This window comes from Polypterus senegalus, chromosome 9 (assembly GCF_016835505.1).
Source record: "Polypterus senegalus isolate Bchr_013 chromosome 9, ASM1683550v1, whole genome shotgun sequence".
Classification (NCBI taxonomy): domain Eukaryota; kingdom Metazoa; phylum Chordata; class Cladistia; order Polypteriformes; family Polypteridae; genus Polypterus; species Polypterus senegalus.
The window spans coordinates 35,625,360-35,639,610 of record NC_053162.1 but is presented as its reverse complement, the minus strand read 5'-3'; the positions used below and the strand labels follow the sequence as shown (position 1 = coordinate 35,639,610).

The window sequence follows — 14,251 nt, the reverse complement described above, 5'->3', positions numbered from 1 at the left end:
GCTGGATGGCACACATGTGCCTATTCTTCCCCCGACAGAAGGCTACCGCGATTACATTAATCGCAAAGGATGGCCATCTACTGTATTGTTCTCCAGGCCCTTGTTGATGACAGGTGCATGATACGAAACATTTGCGTTGGCACTCCTGGAAGTGCCCATGATGCAGCTGTGTTTGCAGCATCGGATCTGTACAGGTGAGCCTACCTTTCAACATCCCTTCTCAGTGCGATAACAATTGAATTAGTACTGTAACCTGCTTCCCTTAAGGTTTTTAATTAAAACTGAAATTTGAATTAATACAAAATAACGTTTAATCAAAAAAAAAACTAAAGATAATATTAATGAGAGAATTTCTCATATATGCTAAAACATCTGCCATTTAATAATAACAAAAAAATGTTTAGATAATGAAACATACGGTTTATTCAATATTTTGACTGGTACAGTAAATTACCTTTGTGGTTTTTGTATTATTTAGACATCCTGAGAGACACCCCCAGGCTACAGTTGATGTGGAGGGAGTTCAGGTACCCTTTTTAGTAGCAGGAGACCCAGCCTATCCGCTACTGCATTGGCTCATCACGAGAAATAACGAGTCTCTTCATCAGACCATGCGAACCACTCCGCTATTCTCGTTTTGATTGCACGTGATGAAAATGTATCATGTGACACATTTATTTGCGTTAAAGCCTTTTTTTCTGACAAAAAGTGTTTCCAGTGTAGTTTTTGCGACATCTGAAGTATCGATATGGAATTTATGCGCTAAAGTTAAACGGAAAAATATTATGTCGACATGTACAACATTTTATCGATAATTAGCATTTCCATCAGCTAAAATCTGAACCGCTAAATATTTTTTCGCAAAAACTCCTTGGATGGAAACCTGGTTATTGATGGAACAATGAATTCTGAATTATATGAGAGAATTCTAAAAGAAAATGTCAGGACATCTCTCCATGAACTGAATCTCAAGAGAAGGTGGGTCATGCAGCAAGACAATGACCCTAAGCACACAAGTCGTTCTACCAAAGAATGGTTAAAGAAGAATAAAGTTAATGTTTTGGAATGGCCAAGTCAAAGTCCTAACCTTAATCCAATCGAAATGTTGTGGAAGGACCTGAAGCGAGCAGTTAATGTGAGGAAACCCACCAACATCCCAGAGTTGAAGCTGTTCTGATCGGAGGAATGGGCTAAAATTCCTCCAAGCTGGTGTGCAGGAATGACCAAAAGTTACCGGAAACATTTAGTTGCAGTTATTGCTGCAAAGGGGGGGTCACACCAGATACTGAAAGCAAAGGTTCACATACTTTTGCACTCACAGATATGTAATATTCAATCATTTTCCTTAATAAATAAATGACCAAGTATAATATTTTTGTCTCATTTGTTTAACTGGTTTTTCTTTATCTACTTTTAGGACCTGAGTGAAAATCTGATGATGTTTTAGGTCATATTTATACAGAAATATAGAAAATTCTAAAGAGTTCACAAACTTTCAAGCACATATATATATGGCACATATAGTACTTTATTTTCACTCCAATAAGTTGACAATTTTTCATTCCTAAATCTGTGGTCAAATACAGAAATGGAAGTTCTTATGGCTTTGTGAAATAATAGTCTAACAGAAGGTAGGAACACTTTACCTCATTATGGATTTCTTCTGTTTTTTTCAAGATAGAGATTTCTGTTGAATTCAGAGAAGCATTTGACAAAGTTGAATCTTTCAAAAGGTTGCTTAAAGCTTCTTCAGTCCGTCCAAAGACATAGTCTAAAGTACTATCACCTTCCTACAGAAATTAAAAGAAAAAAAAAACATCTGCAAGAGACAGTCCTAAAAAGTATGAAAAACTGTTCACTAAAAACTGCTGTGTGGAAATGAATTTTTAACCTCACCATTTTAGGTGTAATGTCAATTTAATGTCAATTTATTTATATAGCACATTTAAAACAACATAGTAATGCGGCCAAAGTGCTTTACAATAATAGAATAAAAGAAAAAAACAATAAAACATAAATAGTAATAAAATATATAAACATAAAATAAGATAGATAATAAATAGAAATAATGTTATATGATCACAAAGAGGAAACCATCAGTATTACTGAAGGTCACTGAATGCAAGTGAAAAGAAGTGAGTTTTTAATCTTGTTTTAAACAGTTCAATTGTAGGCGACTCCTTTATGTAATGAGGTAAAGAGTTCCACACGCAAGGGGCAGCAGCTGCAAATGCCCTGTCCCCCTTGGTTTTACATTTGGTACGAGGGACAACAAGAGACAACTGACCAGAAGATCTAAGCACTCTGGATGGCTGGTGTAAAACACACAGTTCAGATAAATAGGCAGGAGCAAGCCCATGTAAAGATTTCAAAACTAGCAGCAATATTTTAATATCAATTCAAAAACTGACAGGCAGCAAGTGTAAAGAAGCTGAAATTGGAGAAACAGAGTCATACTTCCTTGCCCCAACCAGAAAGCGAGCGGCAGCATTTTGGACCAGCTGTAACCTGTGTATCAGAGATTTGTTAATCCCAGAATACAGCGAAACGCAATAATCGAGGTGAGAAAAAATAAAAGCATGAGTAGCTTTCTCAAGATCTTACCTAATAGACGAAGTTGGAAAAAGCAACTCTTGACTACAGAATTTACTTGTTTCTCAAAAGAGAGGTTACTATCAAAGGTAACACCAAGATTGCGGACTTGAGGTTTGGAAAAGACAGAGAAAGAGCTGAGAAGTCCAAGACCAATTTGGGCTTTAGCTGGTGGACCCACTATAAGCACCTCCGTTTTATTTTGATTTAGATCAAGAAAATTATTAGCTATCCGCGATCTTAGCTCAGACAGACAGTTGTGGAGTTGATCTGTTGCAGAGTTGCAGACAGGAATATAAACCTGAGTATCATCAGCAGGTGCAGTTATGAGCACTGCCAAAAAATGATTTTATTTGGTATCACGCTGAAATTAACATATTCTTTAAATCATACAGACCTGTTAAACACTAATTGTAAATTACAGTCATATGAAAAAGTTTGGGAACCCCAATCAGCCTGCATAATAATTTACTCTCCTTTCAACAAAAAAAGATAACAGTGTATGTCTTTCATTCCCTAGGAACATCTGAGTACTAGGGTGTTTTTCGAACAAAGATTTTAGTGAAGCAGTATTTAGTTGTATGAAATTAAATCAAATGTGAAAAAACTGGCTGCGCAAAAAATTGTGTCCCCTTGTAATTTTGCTGATTTGAATGCATGTAACTGCTCAATACTGATTACTTGCAACACCAAATTGGTTGGATTAGCCCGTTAAGCCTTGAACTTAATAGACTGGTGTGTCCAATCATGAGAAAAGGTATTTAAGGTGGTCAGTTGCAAGTTGTGCTTCCCTTTGACTCTCCTCTGAAGTGTGACAGCCTGGGATCCTCAAAGCAACTCTCAAAAGATCTGAAAACAAAGATTGTCCAGTATTATGGTTTAGGGGAAGGCTACAAAAAGCTGTCTCAGTTTAAACTGTCATTTTCAACTGTAAGGCCACAGGCGCAGTTGCTGTTAAACCTGGCAGGCCAAGAAAAATACAGGAGCGGCATATGCGCAGAATTGTGAGAATGGTTACAGACAACCCACAGATCACCTCCAAAGACCTGCAAGAACATCTTTCTGCAGATGGTGTATCTGTACATTGTTCTACAATTCAGCGCAATTTACACAAAGAACATCTGTAAGGCAGGATGGTGATGAGAAAGAAGCCCTTTCTGCAGTCATGCCACAAACAGAGTCGCTTGTTGTATACAAATACTCATTTAGACAAGCCAGATTCATTTTGGAACAAAGTGCTTTGGACTGATAAGACAAAAATGTAGTTATTTGGTCATAACAAAAAGCGTTTTGCATGGCTAAAGAAGAACACCGCATTCCAAGGAAAACACCTACTGTCAAATTTGGTGGAGGTTCCGCCATGCTGTGGGATGCGTGGCTAGTTCAGGGACTGAGGCCCTTGTTAAAGTCGAGGGTCGGATTAAGTCAACCCAATATCAACAAATTCTTCCGGATAATGTTCAAACATCAGTCACAAAGTTGAAGTTATGCAGGGGTTGGATATTCCAACAAGACAATGACCCAACACACAGTTTCAAATCTACAAAGACATTCATGCAGAGGGAGAAGTACAATGTTCTGGAATGGCCATCACAGTCCCCTGACTTGAATATCATCGAAAATCTATGGGATGATTTGAAGCAGGCTGTCCATGCTCGGCAGCCATCAAATTTAACCGAACTGGAGAGATTTTGTATGGAAGAATGGTCAAAAATACCTCCATCCAGAATCCAGACATTCATCAAAGGCTACAGGAGGCGTCTAGAGGCTGTTATATTTGCAAAAGAAGGCTCAACTAAGTATTGATGTAATATCTCTCTTGGGGTGCCCAAATTTATGCACATGTCTAGTTTTGTTATGATACATATTGCATACTTTCTATTAATCCAATAAACTTAATGTCACTGCTAAAATACTACTGTTTCCATAAGGCATATCATGTATTAAAAAGAAGTTGCTACTTTGAAAGCTCAGCCAATGATAAAGAAAAATCCATAGAATTAAGAGGGTTTCCCAAACTTTTTCATATGACTGTATATGCAGTATCTTGCAAATACAAGACCTGAACAGTCAGTTAATAATGTTTTCAAAAGTTATATGGACTTAAATGTGTTTAAAAAAAATTTATACTTTCAAATAGGTATTTTAAAATCTATGTAATTGCATTTTTATGGGACTATACCACATAACAGCAGCAGTATTACATAACATTATGTGTTTACAATTGAAATGAGTTATGAAGCCATACATGCATCCGAAAATGAACAACACAAGACATCATCAGAAATACAAAACCTTACCTCAGCAACACGGTGGGTTGAGCTGAATCTAGGCTCTTCTCCAACCAAAACACAGTGCTGATGAGTCATGTTCAGATCATCTGGACATAAATGAGAATACAGAACTAACTTTAATCTATTTAAAATGCTAATTTGATTATTCTCCCTGATAGCTTACAACCAAAAATTAAAAAGAGGGAACAAAGGAAAGGGACATATGAAAAACTATAAACAACTGTTTTTACCACTATAAGCAGTGCAAATGTGACTCTGTAATGTAAGCACTCTTCTGCTGTGTAGAGGTGTTGAAAACAAGAGGTTTGATTGCCAAAATAGAGACAAGAATGAATAATTCAACTTAAGGCAACAACTGAAATTGATGAAAGTTTTAAGCAAACACTGCTTCATTTTAGTTTTATAAATCATGCAGTCAAAAAATGTCTTCCTCATACAAACATCAGAACCCTTTGAAATATGTATTGAGGAGAAATCAAATTTAAAAAGAAATTCTAAAATGTTGTAGAATAAAATGCACACAGAAAAAGCAAGTTTGAAGAATGAATGAATGAAGCAAATCACATTCCCAGATTATTTTTTTAAACATGAACAAAGACAGCATGGTGAATTTGATGACTGGATCTTAACATTGAGAAGACCACATAAAGCATACATGCAAATTAGTACATTTAATCCAATGTAAATTTTCAAACAAAGATATCATGAGTACACAAAAGGCCCAACGTTATCTTCAAAAAATTCATAAGATCCTAGTCAAGTGCAGAGTATTTGTATTTTTATTTAAAAGAAAACATTTTTACAGATTCTTGAACAACAAAGAGTTTTCAACAGCCAGGCAAAGTAAGCACTGTATAAAAGTGTCTGGCAGTGTCTCAGCTCAAGATGGCTTACAATGCATATCAAATACTGCACATTCACTGGTTGTAGAAAATATGAAAAAGCAACCTTGAGTTGAATAAAATAATGTAACATAGCATTCCCAGTCCCATCTAATCTAATTCAGGGTTATGGAGAAATGCAGCCTACCAGACACTAAAAAGAATTCTTCAAGAAGGATTACCATATCTTTAGCATTTATACTGTCTTCCAAGTGCTCTACCTACCCATCATAAAGTAGCAGTCGCCTGGCTGAAGGGGCAGAACAAGTCCTGGAGTGTCAATATCCCAGGCCACTTTCAGACCTGCACGCCAACATGCTTTCTTATCTGAGGTAGTCCCAGGGTCTAAAATGAATGTTTAAAAAAAAAAAAAAAACCTTCACTTACTATTAAGAGAATTAAAATAATGAAATATACTTAAAAATGAAGGGTTAGGATATTTTTATTATTTCATTTAAAACATTTCTATAGGAACATTACTTCAAAACGTACCTGAACTATTAAGGAGAAAAAAAATCCACATGGGAAAATCTTAAACACTAGTTACCCAAACAGATTTACACAAAAAATTCCCAGAGAAAGAGAGTGCATAATGAAAAAAACACAGAAATGGCATTCTGACTCTGTCATTACCGGTGTGTGTGTCTTTACCACATGTTAAAGCAGCAGGTTCTACTAATTCAACTTTCTTTTAATGTGTAGGCAGCCTTGAAGTACAATGACTATTCAGTACATCACTGTGTTCAGTATATTCTATAATCTTTGAATTCATATAACCTATTTATGAAACATTCTTTCATGTACCATATACTGTATTTCTGCCTATTATTATCTTACATTGCTTGATTTTCCATTTTATTATGTATTCTTGCCTTTAGTTTCCATTACTTTACTATATCAGTCAATGAGAAAGTAAAAACTCCTTTAAAGTCCTTTACTCCCTATAGATTTCAAGCCTGGGAGGGGTCCATAGGTCCATTTTATCATTGCAATAAAACAATATTATTTTAAATTTGCTAAAAGTGTTATAACACACTGGATTTGAGACGTCACAACTACTGGACAACTCCTGATGACCTGTTTCAGCCCTGGGACCTTTGAATTGCAGCCCTAGTGTATGTAGCCGTCCACCCTCTAACTTTTTACACTGGAAAAATCCACAAAAAATAACAGCTGAAGAAATGACTGAGGTTTATGCTGAATGTTTCATTAATACAAGCAAAGTATACAATATTTATTTGTGATATGACTGTATTTTAATGTTTGGTTATCACCTGTTATGGCTATATGGCAGAACAACCTTTAAACAGTGCACAGTGTACTCTGTGCAATACTCAATGGTTTCTCTAAAAGTCAAGTGACACTGCTGTTGTAAATCTTGACTGAAAACCCAAAGATGCAGAATTATATTTCACATTCCATCTCAGTCTCAGTTTGAACCTGGAATCAAGAAGTGGTTGTTGAACGAAGGGTCAGATAGTCCAGAAAGGAGGAACCCCGAAAACAACCCACATATACACTGCCAGAAAGTGCAGATCCTACACAGACAGGAACCACACACTGGATATGAACTTGGATGGGTGATCCATGAATACCCTTTTTAAAGAATGCAGCCTATGTGCAGAATTTAGGATTGTTGTTAAGCAATACATAAGAGTATTTATGTTTAACTAAAATTGTTACTTTATTTCAATGTTAAAAATCTGAAATCCACTAATTTCAGTGGTCAATGAAAAGAAACAAAAAAAAACCTGCAAACAATTTTAATTTAGGTCTATACTTTTTGATATTCAGTTTTAGCTTCCATATATAGTAATTTAAAGATACAAAATAAATGACTACATCCATATTGATTTAAAAAATAAGTAGCATGAAGCCATTACAAAAATCCATCAAATGCATCTGCGAATTCTATCTGTTATGAAGGTGCTTTATATTTTTTCTATTATAAAATCAAAGCTTCTAAATACTATGAGATATGAGAATATTTAAAGCATTAATATATAAGGAACACAACATATACTTAATAGAAATAACTAACAATCTCTAAAAATACCAAACAGCAGACAGAAGGCAAAACAGGAAAGTTATCTTTTAATGTGGGCTAGAGCCTGGCCTGGCTGCATTTGGTATAAAAAAAGAACCCACCGCCACAAGATTTTGCTGTATGTTATTCTTTAGAGGAGTGATGAGGGCAATTTAGACAATCAATACACTGTGTTCTTTGTCAAACTGGAAGTAGTCTTCACTTACTCTTGATTATTTTCTACTTAATGAATTTAGTCATGTATTTTTTTAAATCACTAAAACACAGACACACAGTTTTGAAGGTAAGAGGCCAATTTCTTTCTCTTCACATGTTTAGAACTGTAGTAATAAACCACTATGCATAACGAATAATGAATATTGATTTTCAAACACAGCTATAGATAAACAGTAGGTCCTTCACTATGCAGATATAAACACATGCCCATTACAAGTAGACTGCAAGTCAGTAGTTTAAGTATAGGCAACATTTGAGGTGCCAAGAAACACAAATACCGTTTCTCATATTTGACAATAGAAGTAGGTAACTCTTAAAATAAACAGGTACAATAACATAATAAAAATATACATACACACATACATTTCCAATTCACAGAAGAAACTGAGACTTGCTTTTTTGATTACTGTTTAGCTGTACTTGAAGATGTTGTGCTGTGAGGCACCCATCATGCAAGCTGGTGACCCTCAGAAACTTGTCTTCTGATTGGGTTGTGACTTTGGGTCTGCCAGATTTCTTCCTATAAGTTTCTTCCACTTTCCAATTGCCTTTGGGTTGTGTAGGACACCACTGTACTCACTGACACTTTGATATATATATTTTTTTTTTGCAATTTCTCTAAATGACGGGCCTACACTTTTAAGGGTAATAATGCTCTGCCTCATTTCATTTATTAACTTGCCATTTTCTTGCCATTATCACTGGAATATTGTCCAAGTAGTTTTTCAAAGGGTATAGTAACACAGTCTGTTCTAACTAGGCTTTAAAACAGACAGAGGGTTTTAAATAGTCAACATAAGTTGGAACACCTGTGCAAATTGTTTCCTTCAACTTTCAAGGCTTAATTTACTTTAATTGCTACAGAACGTCTGTAGGTTGTAAGCTATTAGTTACTCCCTAAAGAAGGCCCATTTGTAATATTCTGATATTTCCTTTTTTAGTTTTTGCTAACTTAAACTTTAAATTTAAACCTCTGGTATTTTGCTGCTTATCTTTTCACCATTTTAGGTCATTCATTGCATTTCAACTGATTAAATTTGAAGGTGTTCTGAAACTTTTGACCAGTAATGTGAATATATAAAGTTTATTGTATTGATAAAATATATTCTTGTGAAACATCTTAACAATTTCACATCTACTGACAACCATTTTGAATGTTTCACCATAATTATAGACCAACTGACTAGCAATGGGCAACCTGAAAGACATATTTACAAGGAAGTGACTCAAGCCTACAAAACAGTAACAGCACCCTGTCATCATAAAAAAGAAAAAAAATTAACAGCCGAAAGCTGGTCCGTTCATTTAGAGCATGCCTTCCCAGTACGCCGTTACCTATCATGTTGCAGAGATAGGTTAATAAATTATTGACGGAAAAAATATTATTTCAAGTGAGAGAATAAATAAAATGTGACTGCTACTGATGTACGAATGGCTTATAAAATAAATATAAAATAGACAAAGCAAAGACAGCAATAAACAAATTAACTTCTTTGTCTTCAGTATGATGAGATATGAATCGCACTCAAAGAAAAAAATAAACATAAAAGGGTACACATATGAGTAACTTTGACAGTTTAAATTAAAGTTAACTAGCATGCGGCGGTGTAAGAATAGGAATGGAAAACGGTGAGAAAGGAATTCAGTATAACAAAGGCTTAGGAAACCACCGTCGCAGTATAATGAAAATAGCAAGGAGCGAAACCAATGCCAATGGTCGAGGGAGTACCTTCCTGTAGCAGGCTACGGAAAACATAGACATATATAGATAGACTATATCTCATTCACTGTGTTGCCCAGTCGACACGATAAGTCAGCGCGTCCGCCCTATTGCGAGTGGTAAAAGTGCCATTTAAACTAATACAGGTAGACGTGGAAACTGGGTTTTCTGATGAAAAAACAATAACGCTTTAAACAGTATCCTTTACATACAACAGATTTTGGCGAATCGTTTACATGCAATGATTTATATCCATTTATACACTAAATGTGTGCATATCCCATGGTCTTAGAGTTGGTGGGTGGAGCTCTGTGAGTTGGCAGACGTGGCTCTCTGTCTTGCTTGCTCTTAGTTAGAGTTGGCGGGCGGGCTTTGGCGGGCGTGGCTCTGTGAGTTGGTTATCATGGCTCTCTGTCTTGCGTGCGGTGTAAAGTCAACGTGGCTCAGAGGTGCATGTGGACTTTGGCACAGACGAAAGCGATTGAGGCTGTGTTTGGTGAGTTGCTGCATACCTCGAGAGCGTGCTAGACTCGGGAGAACATTTACAGTTGGCGTGTGTGGCTCTGTCGTGCATATCCCATGATGCGGTAGGAGGGTTAGAGTTGGTGGGCGGGACTCTGTCTTGCTTGCGCTCACTGTCTTGCGTGCCCTTAGTGAATTATACATATAGATTTTAAGGAGCAATATAGACTGACACAGTACACGGTGGCTATCATGACATTTTGCAGATCTAACCTGCCAATTTTCTCCTCTTGCTTACCCTTACAGTGACCAGATAAACTCTGAGGTACTATCCTAGGTCTTGATGTAGGAAATTGTCAGGTCAAATGTCTTGTGATTCTTGATTCTACTTTGGTCAATTGTACCCTTGACCTGGAAATTTACCAGTAAATTCCTAATATAACTTGCATGCATGAGAGAGGCTACACTCTCAAAAAGTTCAATGTCAGTTTTATACCCCAATATCACAAGAAAATTGGGGTTCATATATGTAGATGAGGGTCACAGAAGAAAATAAAAATAAATATAAAGTACCATCCATTATAAAGAGGACAGAATAATAAAATGGAGCAAAGCTGGTTCATAACACATTCTGACACCCTCACTGCCTTGGAATGAATATTTTAGCATGTCTTTATTGACGTCATCATAAGACAAGGTGCAGTCCAACTGGTTGCATACAGAAGTAAAACTTAACACTAATTCACACAGGGCAAAATTAAAGCTCAAATGCAGCACTGACTATTTGACGCAACTTTAAAAATTTCCTGTTCACTCATAACCAGTGCTTGATCTTTAATCAGTGACAAAGTGTTTCTGCATCAGGAGTGTTTATGGCTCTGTCTTGGTTCTTGGCTATATACACTTTTCTGCCCCTGTAAGGTTTTGACAGTACAATTTACGCCCTTAAACTTGGATGACTAGCCTTTGAAAAGGACTAGACTAGAGTAGAGTAAAACTAAACAGCCAGTTGATATAATTAATAAAACAGCAAACCTATGAACGCTCAATCTTATCTCTTTATTTTTACAGAGACGTAAGTGAAAGTACACTACTTTAAACATGGAATAAGTTTGTTCAGGTCAGCCACTCTGATGGCCAAAGTCTTAATGTTATGGCAAAATTTGTTTTAAATGAAGAGACAGAAGAAAAAAAATGTCTTAAAACAAGCCTTGACCCTTCTCAATATTTCATATTTTTCCTTCATAAAAGTTTTAATTGCACTGCATTTTCCAGGTGTGCACATTGACTTGTAACCAAAGTTCCATATAACTCATTTTTATTGTTTAAGTGTTGGAATTAGTGACATGTTAGCAAGTTTACACAGACCACTGCATAACTCAAGACTCACAGAGAACATGTTGGTTTAAAGGTAACCCCATGAGCAGCTTGAAAGCAAAGCAGGGTAATAAAGCCAGCAGGAAGCTGCACTAGGCCTTTATTTGACAAATCACTCCAAAAGAGACAATGATGTCAGTAGCTATAAAATAAAGTAAGCTTTCTTGATGGGTGCATGCACCTGTGGAAATCTAGCTACAGGGAAGAAAGAATTGCTGGCAGAATACCAGCAATGTAATTGCTAACGTACAAAACATTAAAACAATACTTTACTATGTGTCCATTAAAATTCATTATAAAATAAACAGAACAGAAATAATAAAAGTGATGTGCAATGTTTTACATGAAACGGTTTTTAAAGTAAACGTAAATAGCAAGTTGGAAAAAAGAACAAAACTTAAAAATACATAAACAGTGTCCTCATGCATTAAATTTGTGACCACATACCACTTGAGCTGTAATTGTATACTGCCACTGGTGAACCTCGTACCAGACTTTCATCATGATGCCAGCCGACTGCCATAGGCCCCATTCCAAAATAAGGCTCTTCTTTGAGGTATGTCATAGTCTTTGGATCCATGTAGTTGAGAAGCGTGACGTTGAACAGTGCCCCTACTGCTTTGTGTCTGGACTGCTTTTGAACAGGTGGCTCCTCCACAGAGCTCAATGGAACTTCAATGCCCTTTTCACTTTCACAGGATTTTGCCAAATCAGGCTGTACTAAGTTGTTTTCCAGACTTTCTCCAATAACCTTTGAATCTTCACTTCTCACTACATCATTGCCAACTATACTGCACAAATAATTATTGAACTCCTTTAGTGCATGACAAGACATGGCAATTTCTTCTTGACTATAGGTTATTTTAGACTGTATTGTTTGCCATGGAATAGGAAAAAGTCTGGTGCTTAGGTACTTGTATGTACATCCTGGGTTTCCAATAATAATACGGGACACAGCAGTGAAAACATCTTTGCCTCGGATATGTACAAGGTCACGGAAAAAGCAGCCACACTGAAGGAGACTGGAGAAGGCTCTCTGCACCTGGACATGTAGGTCAAAAGGTATCTTGTTGGCTTCTCTCAGAATCAAATTTGTATATTTGGTCTTCCACTAAAATAAAGAAAAAGGCATTAGGTGAGGAATAACTGGGTTTGAAAGGGCTCTGAGATATTGACTTTTTGTTTAAAATAAATGTAAGAAGTACTATTTTGCCATGAAAAATCTGTCAGATCTGACTCTTTTGTAATGGTCTTTCCCCACTATAACAGGCTAACTATAAAAGTAAACTGTTAAAAAATGTGTACTATGTTCTAGTGTTATAAACACCTCTTTGAATCATTTTATTTATGTCAAAACATTGCTGGATTCCTTAAAGAAAATTATTAAACCAAGCAAGACAATACTAAATAATGCTTTGTTCTAATTCTGATGGTGCTTTTGCTATAACTCTATTAAAATTTTAAGCTACTGCAAGCACACTCAGTTAGGACACAAATATTTCTAAGTAGAATGAGCTTTGGGGTAATTTTAATTGAATTAAATTAAATATTTAATGTATGCCCCACAATTGTATTTTTAATCACCTATGACCAATGCATTTTTTTTTACTTTTTAGTACATTTTTAAATATAAAATCATGTCACTTTAATTTTTTTTATATAGGAGAAAAAAAATTAACCTACTGTTGCAACAAGAAAGGCTTGTATGGCATTTTGAATTGTACTTCATTGCTGTTTTGCATTAGCGGGAGTATTTTATACTTTGCCGGTTTGTCTTTTGGCACTGCATAGAATGCCTGGGAAATGTGTGAAATATTAATCGTTTCATACTTTGACGTCCAATTTTCAGCATTCTATACAATGCCCGCCATTCATACATTGTCGGTAACATATAAATGATGAAAAACGGGTAAAATAAAAAAAAAATTAGTGTGTGTACATTAGTCTCAAACCTTCGATCATTTGATTGAATGTCCAACATGCTAACTACTTGACCAATGATGCTTAAAAGTCATATTGAAATAATTTGACAAAACTTAAATATCAATTAATCAAATTTTTTTTAAATTAATTTATCTACATCAGTCTTGAACCTTCAACCGTTTGATCAAAAGTCCAACACGCTAAACACTTAACCAACACCGCTAATTCATATATATATATATACGTGTGTTGCCTAAAAGCACTATATATGTATGTATGTATGTATGTATGAGCTAAAAGTATAATTATAGGGAAATGAGAAATTAAGTTTTGACATACTGTAATTAACGTACAGATCCTGGGTCAAAACTGATAAAATATTACATTAGGGCTGCAATGATTAGTCAATGTAATCGATGGCGTCGACTACAAAAAATCGTCAACGTGGAATTTTTATTGTCGACGCGTCATAAACAGAACCTTCAATAGAGGCTCCAGTCACAAAGAATCACACTAGTTTTTGTAACTGCAATGCACTACATGTATCGTGATCGTGACTGAGAGAATAAAAGTGAAAAAAAAAAACGGTAACTTTTACAAGTACTATACATTTACAGCAGTTGTTACAGATGCAAATCAAATTTATGTGTTTATTGTATAATATTAACAATAAGGGTAACTCACTACGGTAAATATACAAGGCAGTCAGGATCGAACAGAGGGACTCTTGATTATAAGT

The 14,251-nt window shown here is 35.7% G+C and overlaps 1 protein-coding gene across 1 annotated transcript in view; it reads right to left on the bottom strand.

Annotated features, from left to right (window-relative positions):
* Positions 1-14,251, bottom strand: part of fto (FTO alpha-ketoglutarate dependent dioxygenase) — a 402,707-nt gene that overhangs the window by 277,857 nt on the left and 110,599 nt on the right. The window contains exons 3-6 of the mRNA XM_039762921.1: positions 12,037-12,700; positions 5,993-6,112; positions 4,893-4,972; positions 1,647-1,790 (exon numbers count right to left, since the gene is read on the bottom strand). Of these exons, the coding sequence (XP_039618855.1) occupies positions 1,647-1,790; positions 4,893-4,972; positions 5,993-6,112; positions 12,037-12,700 (1,008 nt within the window). The remainder of the gene's footprint in view (positions 1-1,646; positions 1,791-4,892; positions 4,973-5,992; positions 6,113-12,036; positions 12,701-14,251) is intronic.